Genomic DNA, 20,602 nt, shown 5'->3' with positions numbered 1-20,602 from the left:
TGAGACTCAAGAACAAAACTCAGGACCTGCTGTGCATAATTTGCGATTCCTTTGCCCAGGGATGGTGGGTTTCTGTCAGCAGTGACGTCCCCCTCTCATTGTACTGAACTTTCCAGAACATTTAGAACTGGTGCTAATAAATAAAGCTATATTATTTTGGGGCTTGGTGGCTCTGAGTCTGAGTATTTTTCTGGGTCTTTTTTATGTACACTGAGTTTTGAGCACTTTGAAAATTTCCCAAAGGTCTTTGTGTGTTTTCTTTGGAAGCTCATTTCAGGTCTCAAGGTCTCACGATACGCTTGATTGCTGTTATTGTTTTTGGGCGAAGACCGAATGTTATTAATCTGTTCCTTCATACTTCTACTTGTATCTAGTCTGGCTGGCTTCTCTCTGGCAGCTAATAAAAGCTTATTTTTGGGTGAATGTGTACCCTGGTATGACCCTGATCGTGAAATGTACTCTGCTAATGCTACGACTGCACCGCTTAGCTTATGGGCAGCCAAGTGAAAATAAGCAGCAACTGCAAGCATGAGCTTCAAAAGAAAATGAATCCTTGTCTATGCCCTCCAAAACTCCAAGGGCAGTATGGGAGTGATGTGGCAGTCCAGTAATAAAACGTGGCATTTCAAAATGGAAGAAAAAGAAAGAAATGAGGATCAAATCGGTTCTGAAAGTGAATATGAAGGACAGGAACCTGTTCAGCCTCCCGTGTCCCTGCTATTTGCTCGACAATGATATTCCCGAGATCTTACATGTAACGACACATCCTCCAGGAATCCCACAGAAGTTGAGTCAGTCAGAATATTGCTGCCAAGGGAGTTTAATGAGAGTGACAAGAGCAGTGACAGAATCACTGTTGGGATAGATTAAGGGGAGAGGGCTTACATTCCGTGCTCTTGTCACTGTGGAGCAGAGGGACAGAAAGCACTGTGTGTGTGTTACAGTATCCCTTTCCCCCGCATTCCTGTCCTCTGCTAAAGAAGAAGGAATGCTCGGCACTGTCTTCATGCTGTTTAAATCTCAAAACCACCATCAAACCTTGAAAGCTACAATTATATTCCTACTCATTATCTCCCTCTGGATCAGTTCCTTTACAAAGACTCCTGGGTCTGACATCTCCCAGTCCATAGCAGGCTGTAAATACCCCTAATATTTTTTCTGATTTGTGAGCTAATACACAGACATGCATTGCAGTATGAATGTCTTTAAGGACATTGTTGTCACTGTCTTTCGCTATGAATGCATAATTTGAGTGACTTTTCTCCTGTGTAACTCGTCAGGTGCTCTCCACAGGAGGCTTCTCACTGTCTCTTTAGTGTGGCTTTAACCATTTACCTGCATGTAGAAAGGTAGATAAATACTTAATGTATAGCCAGTGGATCGGGAAATCAGTCAGCTCTCGTACATCAGCTGTCACAGGATAACATACCATACGAGGACAGGCCATTCAGCCAAACAATGCTCGCCAGCTCAGAATGTTTGGATGCACCACCCTTGTACCCCAGTATGTGACAAAGATGCATATGGTTTGAATCCTTCATTATCCATTTGTTCATTTGCTGAAGGTGTTGTGCCTCAGGTTTTTGGGCTACAGGCTAACTCTAAACATAGTATTTTGGAAAAAGTAGCAACCTGTTAAGTAGAGAAAGATTGAAGAAAGAAGGTTTTCTTTGCATCTATGTAAAGAAGGCAACAGTGCCTGGGAATCCACATTATTTTCATTTCTTAACCTGTGCCTAGTATTGCTGAGGTTTATTTTAGAAAGGAAGGATTGCCTTCTTGTCCACTTTTTGGCCCCAGTCAAGTTGCTTATACATGAGGAAATTGCATTCTTCAGACAACACAGCATTGTGAAATTGGGATAATATAGACCCTTGGCACAAATATTTCTGGTCTTCATAAATTGTTTTTAAAGGGGTCTGTAGGGTACAGTAGTTAGATAGAGAAATAAAAATTACAGAGAAAAATCACTGGTGTATCTGACCAAGTAGATAATCTTTGTAACTATAATGTATAAGTGTTTTGTATGTCCTACCAGACACTTGTCTGTTTATTATGATATTTTTTGTCAGAAAGACCCTTAGGTTCATAAGCTGTTGTCCCTATGTGGTCTGTGTGCACATAACAAAGATACTTTGAAAAAGGAAAATATAGGAAATTGTACCAGAAACTGCCATCCGTAATTCCATGACTGATTCCATGCATCAGTGATAGCTCAGTGCAAAACATTTTCTATTTTTTATAGCCTTTTTGCAGAGACTTACAGTGAGGAACATGAACATAAATCTCCAAAGATGAGGATCGGTGTACACTGCCCCCACCTCACAGCTCACTCTACCCTCCTGTGGACACACTTGCTCGATCCCTCAGCAGAGTCAGTGCTCATTACCACTCAGCTGCTCCTGGTGTGTGCCAGTCATGCTCTGTCGTGCAGAGTGGGAAGTTGAAGTGTGATGAGGAAAAGCTGTGAGATGAGGATGGTGCTTTCTTCCCACTTGAGTTAGTTTGAGTGTTCCACCTCAATTCCCTCTCCGTCACCTCAAACACCTCGTCGCTCAAAAACACGCATCTGCGAGAGACAGAGAGGCTGTTTTGGGCCATTTTTCTGAGATCAAAATAGAAAATCGTATTTGTAGACCTATGGCGTCACTGCAACGTGCGTGCGTGCGTGCGTTCAGGAGAGTGCGGACTAGCACGCGTGTCCCCTCAAGCGCGTGCTGCCAGTCACTGCTCCGTTCCACTCTCTAGTTGGCCAGCTGAGCTGCACTGTCAGTCCATTGATGGAGTGTTCCACACGCACAGCTGGCGCATGCAGACTGCAGCAGCCTGTTCATCCAGAGGGATTGCTTTTGTGTCCTGGGACGGGGTAAACCTTGCTGGCTGAACACAGTCAGCCCTGGCACTGTGAGGTTCCCATGTGAAAAGGGCTATTGCTTCAGCTTAATGTCTGTGAGGATCAAAACGGTCCTTTATGTCCAGCAAAATGATTCGATTCAAAGCAAAGGCCTAGCATGGAAACTGTTTCCTCTGGGAGCCTGGCTTTGTTTACACACCGTGTAGGTTTTGCTGGCTGCAGGGTGATATTGGGATGATGCATGGGGTCGTGAGGATGCCCGGGACATCATCGCAGAGACAGGGGAACCCAAGCTGCTCAGGGCTGCCCTGTGTCACTTCAACCTACCGTTTAAAATGTAGCCGCATCCTCTGCAGTGCCACACTGATGCCCACAGTGCCATGCAGCCAGAGTTATCAAAGTGGCTGCATGTCACACCGTGTCTTGTCCTGGTGTGCATACAGGGTCCCCTATGGAGATACAGTTCATCTACATACCACACCAGTGCTGGGCAAAGAGAGTGGCCCCTGAGAGTTCTGTTTTCACTGAGCAACATGGATTGCACGGCGGACGTATTTGCTTTTCACTCAGTATTCAAATATTGTTTCTCTCATAGGAGTAGAATAAAGAGATTTTATTAGAATGCCTTTAACCTTTTTCCATTTCCACACAAAACTGCATGTCAGGGGCCTCATTTTTTATCCTCTGGTGCCTGAAAAAGTAGGGATGTGGGTGTAAACATGGATTATTCGCAATCTCTGAAGTGTGAATGGGAGGATAAGCTGCATTGTTCAGAACTCCTTGTAGATTTGCTTCATTAGCAGCATACTCTCACTCTGCCGTAGCTGCAGTGTTCCTATCTGCTGTTCCAATGCTTGTGGGTCTTTATGGAACAATGCCTTCATCAAAACAAGACATTTCTTTTTTGAGAAGCAGCCATTGTCTTTATCTGAGGTGTATTTGCAAGAGTTGCACACATTTTCAAATACAGAGAAGAGATTTAACAATCCCAGAATGAAAACTGTCTTCTTTTTGGCTTGTGTAAAATTCTAAGGATGATCTGTGGTTTTTAGCCTGCTGACATATTTAGTCTCACATTTGAATAATTGATGCAAATTTGACTGTGAAGCATGTGTTTACGGTGTGCTGTGTGATAGCCATGCTCACAACTTCAAAGTGCTATTTAAAAATGTTTTTTTTATGTCCTCGTGGCTAATCATGTGTATGTGCTATTCCAGGAAGGACAGAGACAATAAAAAAGTCATATCTGCGGAGCATTATTGCCTGCCTATAAATCCAGGCCTTGCATACGGTTGTGTAAAGACAGCTGAGATAACCGTTTTGAAATGTCTGTCAGTTTCCACGGTAAAAATATGTATGTCCCACAGCACTCCTACTTGAGATAGAGGGCGTGTGTATTATCAGCACCCCTGAGTCTAAATGGAAGCCCTGTTTGTCCGGAACAGAAGCCAGTAGACTACAAGCTAATTTACATTTTATCACGCAACACTTTCCATGCGTGTCGTTCGACAAAAATGAATATTTTGAACGTAAAATAGTGCCTCTCAACATATTTTCTCAATGTTGCGCACGTCTAGGATTTTGTGAAGTCACAGACACTGACATACATTGTTGTGCAGTGTGATCAGACAGCCTGAGGGAATGTGGATGGGACAGAGGAAAAACTATCGGAGGAAATAAGAAAGAATCCATCCCTCGAAATATTAAAGCCAGCCAATCACATGCCAGCTAGGTCATGGCAAGAGACTGTGAAATAAGGATGGATGTGGTTAAATAAGTCATTGAACCATTTGGCCGACATCCTAAAATATTTGAAATGTGTGTCTTCATCCAGCATTTCACACATTTGCTTAACTAGAACATATTCTCCCTGGTTTTCTCTCATTTAGTTTATGGGATGGAGGGACCACCTTCTTTTTCTCATTCACATTATAGTATATACTGTATTCCAAACGTCATGTGACACCTTTATTTTTGCAAGCAACCCTTTTGTGCGACAAAGTATAAATGAGCCCGTTAGATGCACCAGGCAACCCGAGGTCAATGCAATCAATGGGTCTGAGAGGATTTCTCAGTAGTCAAGTGGTGCAGATATTGATGCTGAACACCTCTTTTCAATGAGCAATGTCAGTTTGAGAAAGTGCATTAAAGTGTTCTCCAAGTGAACTCTGTATGTGTAGTAACTGCATAAGACACAACTAGATAAGATTTTTATTTTCCGGTTGTGCAGTGCATCAGATTGTACCCAGGTGGGAGAAAGTTAAGAATGTCAATAGCAGCTTTTATCTAATTCATATCTGCCAAGCTGAATCAAATAGCTACAAGACATTGGCTGATACATATCCATTTTGGTTGGGATGCAATTTTCCATTTCCATTTATCGGAATTGCAAATATGGTAATTTTGCCATTAACCAAAACTGCAAGACTGCCTGTCTTTTTCCTGCTTCTGTAGTGCTTTTATAGCTGCAGTCATACTGTAAGTTTACTTTTTTGCCCTTTCAAAAATGTGTTTTTTCTTTATTCATATTGCTGTGGCAAAAGTGTTTCATAATTAAGCCTTGTCAATGTTGCTTACAGTGAAGGTCCATGCTTATTGTTTCATGTGTTGGAGGTTGACATTGTTTTTTCTTTCCTCTCTCTTTGGGTGTCTATACTGTCTGTTGTTCTAAAAGGATTTCATGGACACGGCTGGTCCGTATCCTCCTGATGTGACCGTACAGAAAATACTTTATCCAATTGAACTTTCATTATGTAACATGTCTGATTTTATTAGACGGTGTGTTCGGACAAGGTCGTGCAGGTGTTTTCGTGTCTCGCTGCATCTTAGCTCTTCTGTTTCTTACTTAGGCTGAGGCCTTTTTCTATTTGCGTGTTGTCAGCTGTATCAGACACACCATTAGGCCTATGGGATGGCTGAAAAACAGTGAAGTCAACCTTCCCTGTCTCTAAAGATTGAGCTGACACAAACTGCCCTTTTGCTCTCCATATGTCTTTGTTCTATAGAAAATGAACATATATTTGGCAGAAAGTTGGTAGATATATATAGATTATGTTCACAGAGGTAAATAAATGGTTAAATCAATACTGGCTGCTGTGAACATGTGCTCAAATGGGTGTGAGGTGTTAAATTCTGATGTTTTTGTATTGTGGCAGACAATGGTTATATTTCCCAATGACTAGTTATAGGACATTCTGTCGACCACATACCATGACATACAGTGTACAGATGTGATATGCACTACATAACATTCCCCCTTTTTTCTCGTATTTGACATCCACAATTTCTGTATTTAGTCTGAATTGTGTTTTGTCATTCTCACTGTAGCTGAAATGTGTGCATTTCTCCAATATATTCTTCCATTAAACAATTATTTTTTTTAATTAGGAAACTATTACCTAATGACCCCTGACCAAATTAAGCCTACCTTTTCCTGTAGCCAGCTGTGTCTCACCATTGTGAACTCAGCAAGGGTCAGTCCAGATTCCAGCTATCATTGTTTAGTGTGTGTACATTTTATTCAAAGGCAGTACTGTCACCTAATGAGATGATGTTGTTTAAAATGGCAGTCACACACTAATGTGCTAACTTTCCTCTCTTTGTCTTTTTTGCCTTACAGAACATGAGAAGCACCGGCTGTGTAAGAGCACAGAGTATATGAATCTGCATTTCAAAGTGAAATGGTTTCATAATGAGTACGTCCGAGATTTGCCTGCCTTCAAGGACTCCGTGCCAGAGTATTCTCTGTAGGTATCACTGAAGTTGCCTCCAGTTTTTCCATTGGAGTCTGTCTTGCTTTTGACAACAAACTTCACACTTCAGTATATCAGTCCTTCCTCCTCCCTGTCAATTTAAATTAATTGCAGTTTGCATATTTGTGGCAGATATCATATTGTGCATACACGGATTTCCTTATTTATCAGATGGCTTGCCCACTGCCTCCACATTGTGAAGGGAGGGTAGTAATCGCTGCTTGTATTACAAGGCATGTTTTGTAATGTTACTGAAGCAACATCTTGCCCTCTTCTGCTGCCCTGTTGCTGGTGGAATAGCATCAATCTATTAGTATGAATTATGAGTGGGGGTTGGGATGGCAGCCAGGAACACAGCCTGGAGCTGAACGCCTTGGCTGTCAATCACGCAACACCTCGTACGATTGATTTTCCCTTTAGCTGTCTCAGGTGCGCAGAGCGGCTTGGCCTCTCTTACGGGAGCACTGCAGCCGGGGGCTCCCTGCATGCAGCTGCACCTGCATCTCCTTCCTCAACCCTTTCCCACATCTCACTGCTCCCTCTGCCTCAGTGTCTCTGCCTCTACTCCTCTCTCATCTCACTGCTCCCTCTGCCTCAGTGTCTCTGCCTCTACTCCTCTCTCATCTCACTGCTCCCTCTGCCTCAGTGTCTCTGCCTCTACTCCTCTCTCATCCCACTGCTCCCTCTGCCTCAGTGTCTCTGCCTCTACTCCTCTCTCATCCCACTGCTCCCTCTGCCTCAGTGTCTCTGCCTCTACTCCTCTCTCATCCCAATGTCTCCCTCCTTTTACTCCCCCACCCCATTTTCCTCTCCAGTCCTTGTGCTCATCCCTCTACTCCTCCTTTACCTCAGCAGCCCTCTTTCCACCAATCTGCCCTTTTTCATCCTCTGCAGCTCCCTCCTCTCACAGCCCCTCTGTCTTCTCTTCTCTAATCCTAGTGCTCCTCTCTCTGCTCCTCCCTCTGACTGCTCTTCCCTTTAGGTTGACTCAGATTACTGCATATCAATGTCTCCCAGCTCCTCCCTCTCCACCCTACCCTCTTGGCTGGCTCCTCCCTCTGCATCCTGCACACTGGGCTGGCTCCACCCTCTCCACCCTACTCTCGGGCCTAGCTGTACTCCACACACTCCACATGCTTTACTGCTTTGATATTTATTTGCTCTGCTCTCATTTGCATGAATGCCTTTGAAAAGTAGTAAATCCATCCCAAGATTGATAATATATTACAAAGAGCAAGCACTATACAACAGTGTATACTGCAGACTAACAAAAAGAATTCCTCGGAAATTGAAGGACTCATGTTTAATGCCAAATAGCAATGTTTCCAGCTCAGTGTAACAAGGAGATATAGGGCCAGGCTTGCAGCCTCAATTAGAATGGTCTTGATGCTGTCACACTTAAGTTTCAGCTTATATTTATTGAACAATCATTTTGAAGTCATTCAGATTTAACCACGAGGGCTCTTATCTTTTGTTTCACTTTGTAATTCAGTACAATCAGTTAATTGCAGCTGTGGTTTCACTCACTAGTGTGTTGGTGAAAACATGTTTCTGTCTAAACATTGCAGTACACAGTTAATACATTCTCCTTTTGATATTTAAACTGCTTACTCTATTGTAGCAATCAATGTAACTTGCAGTTAATATTGAAGTGTTTTCTTTTTTCCAACATCGAACCCATAAGCTACAGTACATTTGCCTCCAGGTGCTAATTGAATCAAATCAATGGCACAAATGTATTCTAGCCACTGTGATGAAATTTCTCCAGTGTGTCAGCTCATTGGAACACTGCATTTGGGCTATGCAATATGTCCTAAAATTTATATCACAATATATTTTGAATTTGGGATGATAACGATATATATAAATTACATTTCCAAAAGTATGTGTACACCCGAACATCACATCCCCCCCAAAAAAAATCTTTTGCACTGACACTGTAATGTAACCATCAGAATCTCTCCTCTACCGGTATAGATGATCTGGCCAAATTCATGTTGTGGCACATATTTCTACCGGTATGCCCTTTATACCCCTACCCCACCCCTACGCTACATAAAACAAAGCTTACAGAAGACACAAGATGCAGAGTAGTAGAAAAGAAAGGCAATGCTCACATTAGCTTTACCGCCCCTTCAGATTTAGAGCAGTTGTCGATGCAGTGACCTCACTCGCACATAATTTCACAAGCTATCACGCGTGCAGCCTGTGAGAGGAGACACCGTTCACAGGTTACAGAATGTGTGTTTTCCAAAAGCCGTCTGCTGCAAAGGCACCAAGGGGTTTCAAGAGGCTGTGTGCTCCTCCAAAGTGGAATAATCGTTAAAAAACTGTCCCCCCCAGATGGTTCGATCCCTTTGTTATTCAGTGGTTGGATGAAAACGAAGATGTGTCCATGGAGTTTCTGCATGGAGCCCTGGAGAGAGATAAGAAAGATGGTGTAAGTACTGCATTGGCGTGTTATATCACCTGTCACAAGTTTTTTTTTTATTTCAGTTGCTCATACTCAAAGGGGTGTTGGGTTTTCTTTTGCCTGTGGTTCATAGAGTACCTCAGGGTGCTTCCAGAGTCGAGTGGCAGGGTTTTTTTTTTAGAAAGCCAATTACTGTTGCTTACTATGAACTCAGCTACTGTAACACATTCACAAATTGATGCTAATGATCTCAAACTTCCTTCAAAGAATGGACTTGTACTAATATTTCAGAAAATTTGAGAACTTCATACAAATTCTGTGCAGTATCTGCAGATCTACCAAACTTGCAGAAATAAAAACATTAATATTAATTGGAAATCACGTTAATTGGTGTGCTACTGTGGCATTTTAGATACGCACACAATCTGCTTAAATCTATTGACAAACTGCTATTTTTCCTTCTGTTTGCCTATCTGAATGCTGGAGCAGTGCCAAAGAATGTGTGAATTATTTAAATGTTCAACATTTCTTTAAAATGAGTTGTGCAGAAGTGACAGGTTGAGAGACAGCCGTATGTTGCATTATGACTAACGTAAAGGACTGCCTTAGAGGGGAGTTTGAGAAGGCCTGGTTCATCCACAGTCTTCCTGCTGTCCCCCACCTGCAGTTCCAGCAGACCTCCGAACACGCCCTGTTTTCCTGCTCTGTGGTGGACGTCTTCACGCAGCTGAACCAGAGCTTTGAGATCATAAAGAAGCTGGAGTGTCCCAACCCCCAGGCCCTGGCCCACTTCATGTGCCGCTTCGCTAGGGTGAGAGCCCATCTGCAGGGAGTATGCAGCCCGCAGAGGCTGATCGCTAACCACGCTCATGGACAAGAGAGCCAGAGAGATGAGGGCGGAGAGGATGATTTGGGAGACGGAGAAACAGAGAAGCCATGCCAGAGAGATGGAAGCTATAATAGAGAGTGTGAGAGAGAGAGGTGATAGAGAAATGGACAGAGAGGAGAAGGATAAATTGGAGAAAAGCAGCAAGGTTTTCTGGGGGTCTGTGTGTGTGTGTGTGTGTGTGTGTGTGTGTGTGCCTGAGAGAGATAGATAGAGAGAGTGAGAGAAAAAGAAAGAAAGAGACCAAGAGAGAGAGAATACATGGCAATTTATAATTACATTTGAAAGGTTGTGAAGACAGTTGCAGCGATGATAAGTTATTTATAACCGGCACAGACACAAGCCTGTCACTTGGCTTCCCTCCCAGTGTGACAATATTGGAGATTTCTGCAGTCCATTTCATCTTAGTCAGGTGTAATTAAAGCTGGTGTCCTCCCTCTGTATCTACTTTCTTTCTCTAAAAAAAGATGCTTGTTTCAATGCAGTCCATTTTGGACTGTAATCTATACTTTCTCTAAAATTGGACTCCACCCACCACAGATTTAGCCATCCGTATTCATCATTTGGATCATGTTGTAACACTCACTTATCAATTTGTTTCTGTGCCTGGGGATATGTGGCTTTAATCAGGATACAGAGGATGTGGACTGAGTTCAGCTTGTTAAAAAAAGTCTACAAGTATAGTCATACATATATTTAGCTTGCCTCACTAGAGCTCTTTTGGGTTCATTCTACCAGGAAATAATGGGTACAGGATTCTTGGAGAGAACAACGATTCCCTCGATTTCACCCTGCAGGAGATAAATTTCTGCTGCCTACACCACAGATGAATGTTCAGTATGAGTTCTCTTGGAGTTTTTGTACTTGTATAGCTCTTATAAAAAGAGTTGTGTTCTCTGGCATTCATAGCATTGTGAACACAATGTAGGTCACAGGGAGGGCCGGTGTTCATGCTATGGATCAATAATGTTTAATGTGTTTGCCTCAGACACTTAAAGAGTTTCCCGTAGCATACAATTCAACTCAGCTCCCTGCACTTTAACACTAAATACATGTTTATGGTCTTTCTCACAGTAAACGGGATCCTTTTAACATACATTGGAGGGGTTAGATGAAATAGTACCATATTTACTATATTAAATGTATTAATATAGAAACCTGTACTATCCAGACACATTTATATTCCAGCGTCTATACTATGGCTAAGTTAAATAAATGGGCCATTCTGATATTTAGACTATTCTGCTTTTTCTACAGTCATAAGGATATGTCATTTAATCCAGATATTTATTTATGGTTGAGGGGGAGTTCTGACTTACTCTATTATCAAGTAGATTGCTTTTAAGGCCAAGGCTGTAGCCTGGATTCAAGGTTCATCCTTCAACAGTTGCCAAAATAAACCATCCAAACTGTCCTTGTAAAGAGAAAGTACACCTGCAGGTATATGTAAGTCACAGCTGAGGACACGTTGACTGACTCCAGGCCTACATTTTGTATGTTCCTAGTGTAAAAAATATTGCCGGACCCAGAAAATGGCAGAGTGAGAATGCTTGCAAAAGATAAATGGAAGATGAATAGATCTGCAAAGATAAAAAGGAACAAGAACATAGATACCGTTGAGGATAGTCAGGTGTACCTCCTTAATAATCTTTAAAACATACAAATGGGAGAGGCCACAGACTAACAAGCCCAATCAGTAAAATTAATATTGCTGTATTAATTTTGCCAAATTAGGTGCTGTTATTATAGCTACTAATCTCATTCAAATATATCAGATTTTTGTCATTCTCATTCAACACAGTTAAGAAATATATCTTCATTCATATAGTGTAGTTTCACCAAGTGAGTGTTTTAAGAAGTAACAGGTCATCTTTTTTCCACAGACCATTAACAAAGTCCTACTTCAGTATGCTGCAATCATATCAAAGGATTATTCCTCCTATTTGAACAAGGAGATAGTGGTAAGCATTAGTATTTGTCTTGTCTTTGGTTTGGAGTTATAAGGGATCAGTTGTGCACTGTATGCCAACATACAGCTCATCTTATTTGAGGGACCCTGTTGACCGCTCTTACAGTCCAGTAGTGTATCCCACAACTGGCAGCTCTGTATTTAAAAGTTGGCCTACTACTCTATGGAGTTACTATAGCAATTGACTAATTGTACAATTCAGTTTTGAGATGCTTATTAAAACTATTAGTTGATCAAATATGGGGAGAGTCGGGAAGTAACATGAACATAGATGGAAGTTTAAACGTATGAAAAGCATGTCTTTGAGTCTTTTGTGGTCCTCACTCCTGGCTTGGAGAGCCACAGGATCTGCCAACTTTAGTTGTTACTGGACACTTGAGTAGCACAGCGATTGATCAGTTAAAGCAGTTGATTATTCAGTTAACTTAGATCACCTGATTTCTTGAGTTTGAATCAGTCGCTGATCTTTTGGCCCTCGAGGAACAGGATTGAGTATCACTGCAGTAAAAATAAAAATGCCTCCGTTTAAACCATGAGTGTTCTCCAAAGGGCTGGTGTGGGTTCATATGCTTGTTTTGGACCAGCATTAAGACATCTGTTTCCACTTAAAGTCTTGATTGAAGACCATGATTAGTTGAATTGTGAAATTTTTTTATTTACTTTTTTGTGCAAGTTAAATTTTTATATTACTCTCATTTTAATTTTGAAGTGTGGCCTGATTGTCTCTTCCCTGGTTTACCTTTGGCAGCCCTGCATCTTGCTCAACAACATTCAACAACTTCGCATCCAGCTGGAAAAGATGTTCCAGTCCATGGGTGGAAAGCAGGTCTGTGTCCTCCCCTCAACTAAAGCGCTCATGAATCCTTATGTGTTACATTCTTTGTTTAAATTGATGCCACTACTTTATTAATATAACATACATGAAGGGCATCTGCGGCCGCTGTTGATCTGTAGTTTACATTTGTTTTACAAAAGGTATATGTCATTGATGTAACTGGGTTTTCTGAAACGTTTTCTAGAATTCAGTCACTGCATTTGAAACTGAACCCTATGCAAAGTGTTTGGCCTGTGTGCAGTATTGAAAAATACATACTTGCTTTTCACATACAGTACTTCTGAACTTGGTAATATGTACTCTCAAGCACATTACGTGTTGCCAGGTATGTGATTGTGCAGTATGAACAAAATGTTTTTACATCATCACCATGCTGTGAACTTTGCCTTTACATACAAATTGTGTACATTCATCATATTACAAATATATTTTAATATAAGCTATCAATATTACCCTTAAGGTAAGTTTGTTGAGAAAACAAAATATTTTCCGGTCACCAAAATTTTTATACAAATATTCTTATCATTGCTTTCTTCTGAATTTCTCTGAATTTTTCCTCTGAATTTCAATTAGTTGGACAACTTTTTGGATATTTTTGGAAGGATAAATATGAATAAGGTATTCTTGAATGTGTCCTAGAATTTTCAGTCCTTGAATACATACAGGAGCACATCCAGGGAATGCAAATGCACACTTACCTTAGCATACTTGAGTTTTGGAGAAGCAATTCTACATCAGCCACAAACCATAATTACATAATTCTCTGTCTTCAAGGTAGCATGCCAGTATGCATTTTGGAATACAGCCAAAGAACCCTACAAGGGCAAACAATTTATATTTCCATGGTGCATACAGCCAAGTACAGTGCATTCCTTGGGATTTGTATTCCATTAAACAAACTGAGGTGCATTTTAGCATTTTACGTGTACCTAACCTGTAGACCAATGTGTCAAGCACTGTAATAATGGCCTGGATTTAATCAACATTTATCCTTGGACATGACTTAGAAATATAATTGTTCCTTTTTTGCTCACAAATAGTTTGGTGAATTAAATTGGGTACTTGTTACAAACTGTGGTTGTGTAGATAGTTTGCTTTTGTTTTTGATGTGTTTTAATATATATTTTCAATTGGTCTAAAGGTAGAAAATAATAGTTTTTTTTTTTTAAACCCCAGAACATTAACTGTCCTTTTTATTGTCAAAGTCAAAGTTATTGAAGAATATGTATTGAATTCAAGTCAATGTCTACTGTATTTTGCATGTAGGCTTCCAGCATACTAGCCAGTAAAATGTCATGCATGCTTTTTTAGTTATGCTGTTGTCAGTTTATTTGTGTGTGTGTGTCTGCTGGGGGGAGGGATATTTTGGTATTTTGTGTGTGCAAGTGTATGTAAGGTGTTTTCTGGTGTTTGTGTGTGTTTGTGTACAGTATTTGTAGGCGTGTGTTTGCGTGATGTCTGTGTATGTCTGTGGTGTCTGTATGCGTGTGACTGTGTTGTCTGTAACAGGTCTGTCTCTTGTGGCTCTGTTTCTCATTCCCCTGTGCTGCAGGAGGAAGGCACTGTGGCCTTCTGTAAGGTGTGTTCACAGGACTCGCTCTACTGCTGTACTACCATCTAAGCGACTGAAACAAAATGCACGCCCTGCCCCACCCCACCTCCACAACACCCCCCACGGCACTCACCCATTCGGGAGCATGTGCTGCAGTCCTTTAGATAATGGAAGTAATCCAGCATGCAACAGCACAGAGCAAATCATTCTCAGAGCTTTCATGACAAATTTCCAGATCCACACTTCTCTCACTCCTCTGTGTATTTTTAGCAGTCTGTTCTGTTCATTCTATAACCGTAGCAAATTTAGCTGTCAGTTTTTTCCTTTAATTCCAACCTGGCATCAGTGCAAAGTAGAATCTGTCCCGCTTTTGATCATTTCCACTGTTTGCTAAGCTGCGGCTGCAAAAAGAAGCAAATACAAGATTTCAGCGTCAGTTTGAAGTGGCCACTAAACAGGTAGAGATCTAGCAGGGCAAAGACACTCTTTCAACTGCCAGAGGTGTGAGTGTGAGGTTAAAAATGAATGCAGGCAGTATGCAACGCAACAGAGTGTTAATTCGTAGATCTGTGACTCAAATGCGGTGTGATCACGCTATTAAATCTGCAAATCCTGTGTGTGGACCTAGAAAATAATACTGCATACTGTAGCTCTATAAACAGATTATAAAGTAGCTGTGGGAAAGTAGCTCAGAGCGTGCTGTAACTCAAAACGTTTTGAGCTATTCAAAAATCAGAGAACACATGACATTCTCGCCTCTCTTCCTGCCGACAGCTATTTTTATAAAAAAGATTGTTGTTTCCCATATTGTGTGATGTGAGCTTAATTCTGTAATAAATTGAAGCGGGGATACGGCGAGGTTTGTCAGATAACGTTTATTGCACAGCTCTCGTGCTCCCTCACCGCTCAGTTCCAGGTCGCATGCTTCGCTTGGGCATTGAGGATGATTTGCGGCCATCTTCTTCACCCAGGATAGGCTTGAGTCTCCTGTAATGGAACGTTGTCTCTGGCTTCATAAAACATCAGCACCATGACCACAGGGTCTTGAGTCATGAGATCTCTCTTTATTATATTTTGTTTTCCATTATGTTTGAGGTGTGATGGCTGCATTGTGACAAAGAGAGCACAGTGTGATCGGACATGTTATGCTACTAATGAGAACAGTCTTCAAGGCTGAGGGATCCTTAATCCCTTCTCTAAACTCTGAAAATATTAAATATTCTTTTCATAAAGAGGCATGCAATCAAGCGCTTCATGCTTTGTCTGGTTTTACACTGACTTTCTTCAATTTCAGAATTATACTCTGAAATCAATGTGGAACATTCATGAAAGACAATTCAAGACATCTCAAGGATGTTAATTTCATTGTTTAGATTACTTCCAGAAGACCTGTCAAGTGTTACATCTTGTTTGATTTTGCTTCACATTCCTGTTGAGAAATGCATGTTTTTTCATGCAAGTCAAATTTTCAAATGACCAAGTTTCAGGAATATTCAGGTAGAAACAAACATCTTGCATTTAGTTGTTATGGCAGTAGCGCTGGTCTGTTATGTCATCTTGTCATATTTTATAAGAATGGGCCCAATTCACAATATAATTCTTAAATTGTTCTTACTTTTGTTCTTTAAAATGTTCCTATGAAAAACAATATAAGATTCATGACACATGAATGCATACCTTATACCTTTGTTTTTGTGCATATCCCAGGTGTACAGTTGAGATGATGAATGCTGGCTGTTTGTAAATTTTATGCACAATCCCGTTCATGTGATTTGCATAAGGAAAAAAATACAGACAAGAAAAAAATGATGAATGCCGAAATATTCTTGAAAACGTTCTTACATGCAGTTTACAAACGAATGTGATCGTACATGTTTCGTGAGTGCCCCAGTGTTGCATTGACGGAGATCAGACAGGAAATACAAGTTAATGCAGAAAAGACCAATGTGCTGGGATTCCAGCATCTATTAAGGATTGTGTTTTTGTTTTGAGAGGAACAGCCTGCCATCAGTCAGATGCTTGCCAGCTGCATTTGAACTGTATATTTAGCAGTAGAGAGGCTTGTCAGTGACTGAAAAGCAGGCCTTTCCACATCTGAAAAAAAAGTGTTATTTGCAAACTAAGCTTGTGTGCTTCACCGTACTCATCTGCCGCTTCCCATGAGATAGCTCCTGCTAAAAAAGGAAAGCTAATGAGCTGGCACACTGCAGAACGCTAACAGATCGTTACATTACTGCTGTTTATAAATGGACATCCTTTTTCTGTTGGGTGAGGTGGCATCACCCTCCCAGAGGAATGGGTGCTGCGATACACCTCTTCTGGCTGGCTAACAGCACAGCACCCCCCATGTACCAAAGGCCACTATGCCACTCAGTATCACACATTTTTGTAGCCATCACATTAGCCATATGTGACCCCAAAGTGAGGAAGTTCTCACGGCTTAAGGCTAGGAGAACACTGCATTTGTTTTAATCCTACAATTTTCCTTATTTATAATTGAACATCCATGTTTTGATACAGGGGGCATCCTCAGCGAAGATAGACAAACAATAAAAACTAATATGTGTTGTCCATATTATAAGCATATGGCCATAAATTAAGCATTAAAATTCAAAACTTCACCACTAGATCATCGTGATGTCTTGAGAAGCATTGTAAAATGTTTGTGACTGCTGATTTTAAGCATGAATAGCGAGGCCCTGCTAGTTGTCTTTGTCTTCAGAGCCCTTTAACAAGTGACGCATCAATTCATAGCTCTATATGCAGAGCAGAGCGTTCTCTGAAAATGATAAATCTTGTTCAGTAAACCAAATAGTGTGCGTGTTTCTAGTTCATAATGCAGTCAATGAGTAAGGCCTCATGTTGTCGTATTAATCATAGGCTGTGTAAACAGCTTGCGTAGCGTGTGAAATTGCTTGTTGTACACATTAGAATCATCTGTTATCATCTTTACTAGCATGAGCAGATCTTATTCACGGTCCCTCGCTGAACGCTTTGCCGTGATTACGCTGACATTTGCCTTCGCCAAAAGCATGAATGGCTTCGCCTTATTTAATGGGACGTCCCGAAATCACATCGACAGGCGGCGCGCGAATCGATGCTGATACCCGCCCACTGGCAACTGAACGAGCGGCGTAATGACACACAGCTGATCGTCGCGTTTCAAGTCTCTCAGCGCTGCGCCACGCTTGTTAAAATCCCTCCTAACTCCGGGGTTTTATCCACCGGTCGGTGTTCACGAGCGCACAGGACATTTCTCATTTTTGATTGCTTCTATTGAACTAAATTTTCTTTTACTGCTTCTTTGAAAACTTTACATTGATATTAGCATGTATACAGTATTAATGAGCATCAGAATAATTTACTATCAAACACTTTGGTTTTGTGGAAGTAAAAATAAAGTGTTATATTTCCTGGCACTCTACAAGCAGAGGATTGAAACAGTGGGGAAATGAGATCAGTTGGCTGGAAGTAAAATTAATTAATATTGTCATTATTCTGAATGTAAATGACACTTTTTTAGGAAGCTGCTTTATGACCACACACTCATATTTCTGTTCCTAGTGTATGTATGACTAACCATAGTTTCATTTTAATTTTCTTTATGAGTCAAACAAAAATTATGCCTTCAATTATTATGATACTAGATATATGCCCACAGTTTTTCATAATTGTTATGTCCCTTATTTAGAATACTGTATTTTGGCTAAAGGTAAACTTATGAATGTATTTGTTATTGTTGTTTTAACACTTTATCACACTGTATCAAGTCATGAGTTTAGCTACAGTATGCATTTTTAATGTTGATTAACTAATTAATTCTAACTAATTCATTAACCTGAACTGTACTGTATTTCAGTATGTTTATTAATTCCTGAAATAGATTTATTTTTCGCTCCGTTCTTTCTGGATCTTCATCTGACATAACTGGTGCTGGTGACATGGAATATCACACTGGTCAAAACAGCAGACTGGTTGGATAAAATGAGATTACTGCAACTGCCCCTGCTACATAGCATGCCATTCTCAGAATACTGATAATTGTCATAGGCAGTAATGGTAGCTGCTAGTTGCTCATTTGAAACAAATACAATGCATGTATTATTATTGGGAGCATGGCCTGGTGACGAAGGAAAGAAGAGCTTTGTCAAATAATAATGGCTGATGCCTGTAAGTATCTGCACTACCCCGTGGAGATGGATGATTCAGTATTCACAGCCACCCATGCAAGTGCATGGGAGACTATGGTGATATTTATAATATTGGAATGAGTTTTTAAATAATTGAAGCACTTTATACTGCATACACTGGTACACATCTCCAAAGCTAACCCTTGTTTTCAGTGAAGAATGCCATTCCCCTGGAAGCACTGTAAATAATTTGCAGGAAAGTCACGTGGAAGGAGATGTAAGCAGAGCTGTTCTGACAAAATCTGGATGGCTTTTTCACCGTTAATTGGGCTGCATGGAGCCATTTCCTCTGCTGATTTTCCAATGCTAATTACTTGAACCTGCACTGTATCCCTTCCTTTGTCCAGATTGTGATATACTTCTTTTTTCTGCGTATACTAGAGATCTGTTCACCAACCAAGAAGCTTTTTTATGAAAACGGAAACATATAATTTTCATATATAATGCCTTCAGCACAGTAAGTCTTCGCTGCATTGTCTCCAACTCCATTCTACAGCCTTTGTGCTGAACCCTCCTCTTTCATTGTTTGGCACATATGGCTTATTATTATTATTATTATTATTATTATTATTATTATTATTATTATTATCATCATCATAAGCTACTGTGCACTGCTACATCATAAGCTGCTGTGTACTGCTAGCAATGTCATTGAAACAGGAGTGACCTCACCAAGAGAATTCCAGCTACTACTGGAATGAGATCATCAGTTTGTGTTGAGGCAAAGTAGCTGTCCACATGCATTGACCTGCAGTCCTTTAGAACTGGTGGCCAGACTCTGCTCAGCTAGTGCCAACGATTACCGTGGACTTGGCTGTATTTGCGCCAGCTTTGTAGAAATGCCCTGTGCTTCTCCTCTGCAGCTGGATGCCGAAGCCAGCGACCTCCTCAAGGAGCTTCAGAACAAACTGAACATTGTGCTCGATGAGCTGAGTGGAGTTCTCGCCTCCAGGTAATTATTCAATCAGTCCACTCTACGACCACACCAAGCTAGCCATTAGTAATTAATAATGTCATTTAATGTGTGTTGTTTTGTATATTGGTCATGTGTATATGATTGACCAGAGGTCTGACAAGAGGACATACATTCGTTCCACCAGAGTCAAATGGGTAGTCAACCAGGATTCCTTGGGTTTCTGCTGCATACATGTCCCATAATTACAGTACTTACCAGGTACTGAAGGGTAGCCATCAGCTCTAGCTCTGCTCAGTGCTACGCTCTCTTGTAATATTCTGCATTGTAGTGGATTCATATTGTAGACATTGATTGGATTATAGTGTAGAACAGTCACTGGCTCAGAGGAATGGCTGTGCTGCAGTGCCTTGCAGGTGGCATACAGGTGAGAAAGGGGGGGGTGGGAATGCATGTGAATCACAAGAGTGTATTACCATAGATTTTTGTGCCATCTGTATTCTGCCACTGACACACAGGCAAACAGTGTAGTTTCTCATTGTCTCAGGTCATTGTCTACGATAAGCTGCTAATTGGCAAGGCTGAGTTAAAATCAGCATTCACAAAAACTATTGTTAATATTATTTAATAATAGTGCTTTAATTTTATTAGCTAACCGGCAAAAAACCTTGATGTGAAATATCGGGAATTAGAGTGATAGAGCGTAATCAACACAATAGGCCTAGTCAGTTAATGAGCTGTTGTTAATAGCTGTTATTATCCGGAATTCTCTTCACGGTAAAGTGCACCTCACATCGCTGCTACGGCTCTCCCTCCTCCGCTAGTTTCAAGCCTGTCATTGAGGACTGTGTGAAGCAGATGAACCAGGAGCTGGCGCAGATGAAAGGCAATGGGGCAGCAAAGAAAAGCAACGCGGCCATGGACGCAGAGACCGTGCTACGACCCCTCATGGACTTATTGGATAAGAAGTAGGGCCTCTCTCTATATCATTCTCAACCACAGTTAACCACAGTTTATCAACAAAATGTTCAAAGATTTTTTTTTTCTTTTCCATATAAATGAAAGGTCTTCCAAGCATGAAAACTATGGTTTTGATGAATTGTCAAGTGGCGTATCCCACTAAAGCACTGGTTCAGTATAATGACATACCCTGTGATCTGGTAACAAATCCTCGCAATTACTGCACTGTTTTTTGGCACACAGTAATTGGTCATGGCATTGCCCTCTGAGGGAGAGCT

The 20,602-nt window shown here is 41.0% G+C and overlaps 1 protein-coding gene across 1 annotated transcript in view; it reads left to right on the top strand.

Moving 5' to 3' along the window:
- The window catches only part of LOC135255363 (protein unc-13 homolog C-like), a 100,464-nt gene that overhangs the window by 61,496 nt on the left and 18,366 nt on the right, over nt 1-20,602 (top strand). The window contains exons 19-25 of the mRNA XM_064336441.1: nt 6,474-6,600; nt 8,950-9,046; nt 9,687-9,830; nt 11,789-11,866; nt 12,623-12,700; nt 19,315-19,403; nt 20,189-20,332. Of these exons, the coding sequence (XP_064192511.1) occupies nt 6,474-6,600; nt 8,950-9,046; nt 9,687-9,830; nt 11,789-11,866; nt 12,623-12,700; nt 19,315-19,403; nt 20,189-20,332 (757 nt within the window). The remainder of the gene's footprint in view (nt 1-6,473; nt 6,601-8,949; nt 9,047-9,686; nt 9,831-11,788; nt 11,867-12,622; nt 12,701-19,314; nt 19,404-20,188; nt 20,333-20,602) is intronic.

The sequence above is a fragment of the Anguilla rostrata genome, chromosome 5, assembly GCF_018555375.3.
Source record: "Anguilla rostrata isolate EN2019 chromosome 5, ASM1855537v3, whole genome shotgun sequence".
In the NCBI taxonomy this organism is placed as follows: Eukaryota; Metazoa; Chordata; class Actinopteri; order Anguilliformes; family Anguillidae; genus Anguilla; species Anguilla rostrata.
The sequence above is the reverse complement of the archived record's forward strand: the minus strand, read 5'-3'. Positions and strand labels throughout refer to the sequence as shown.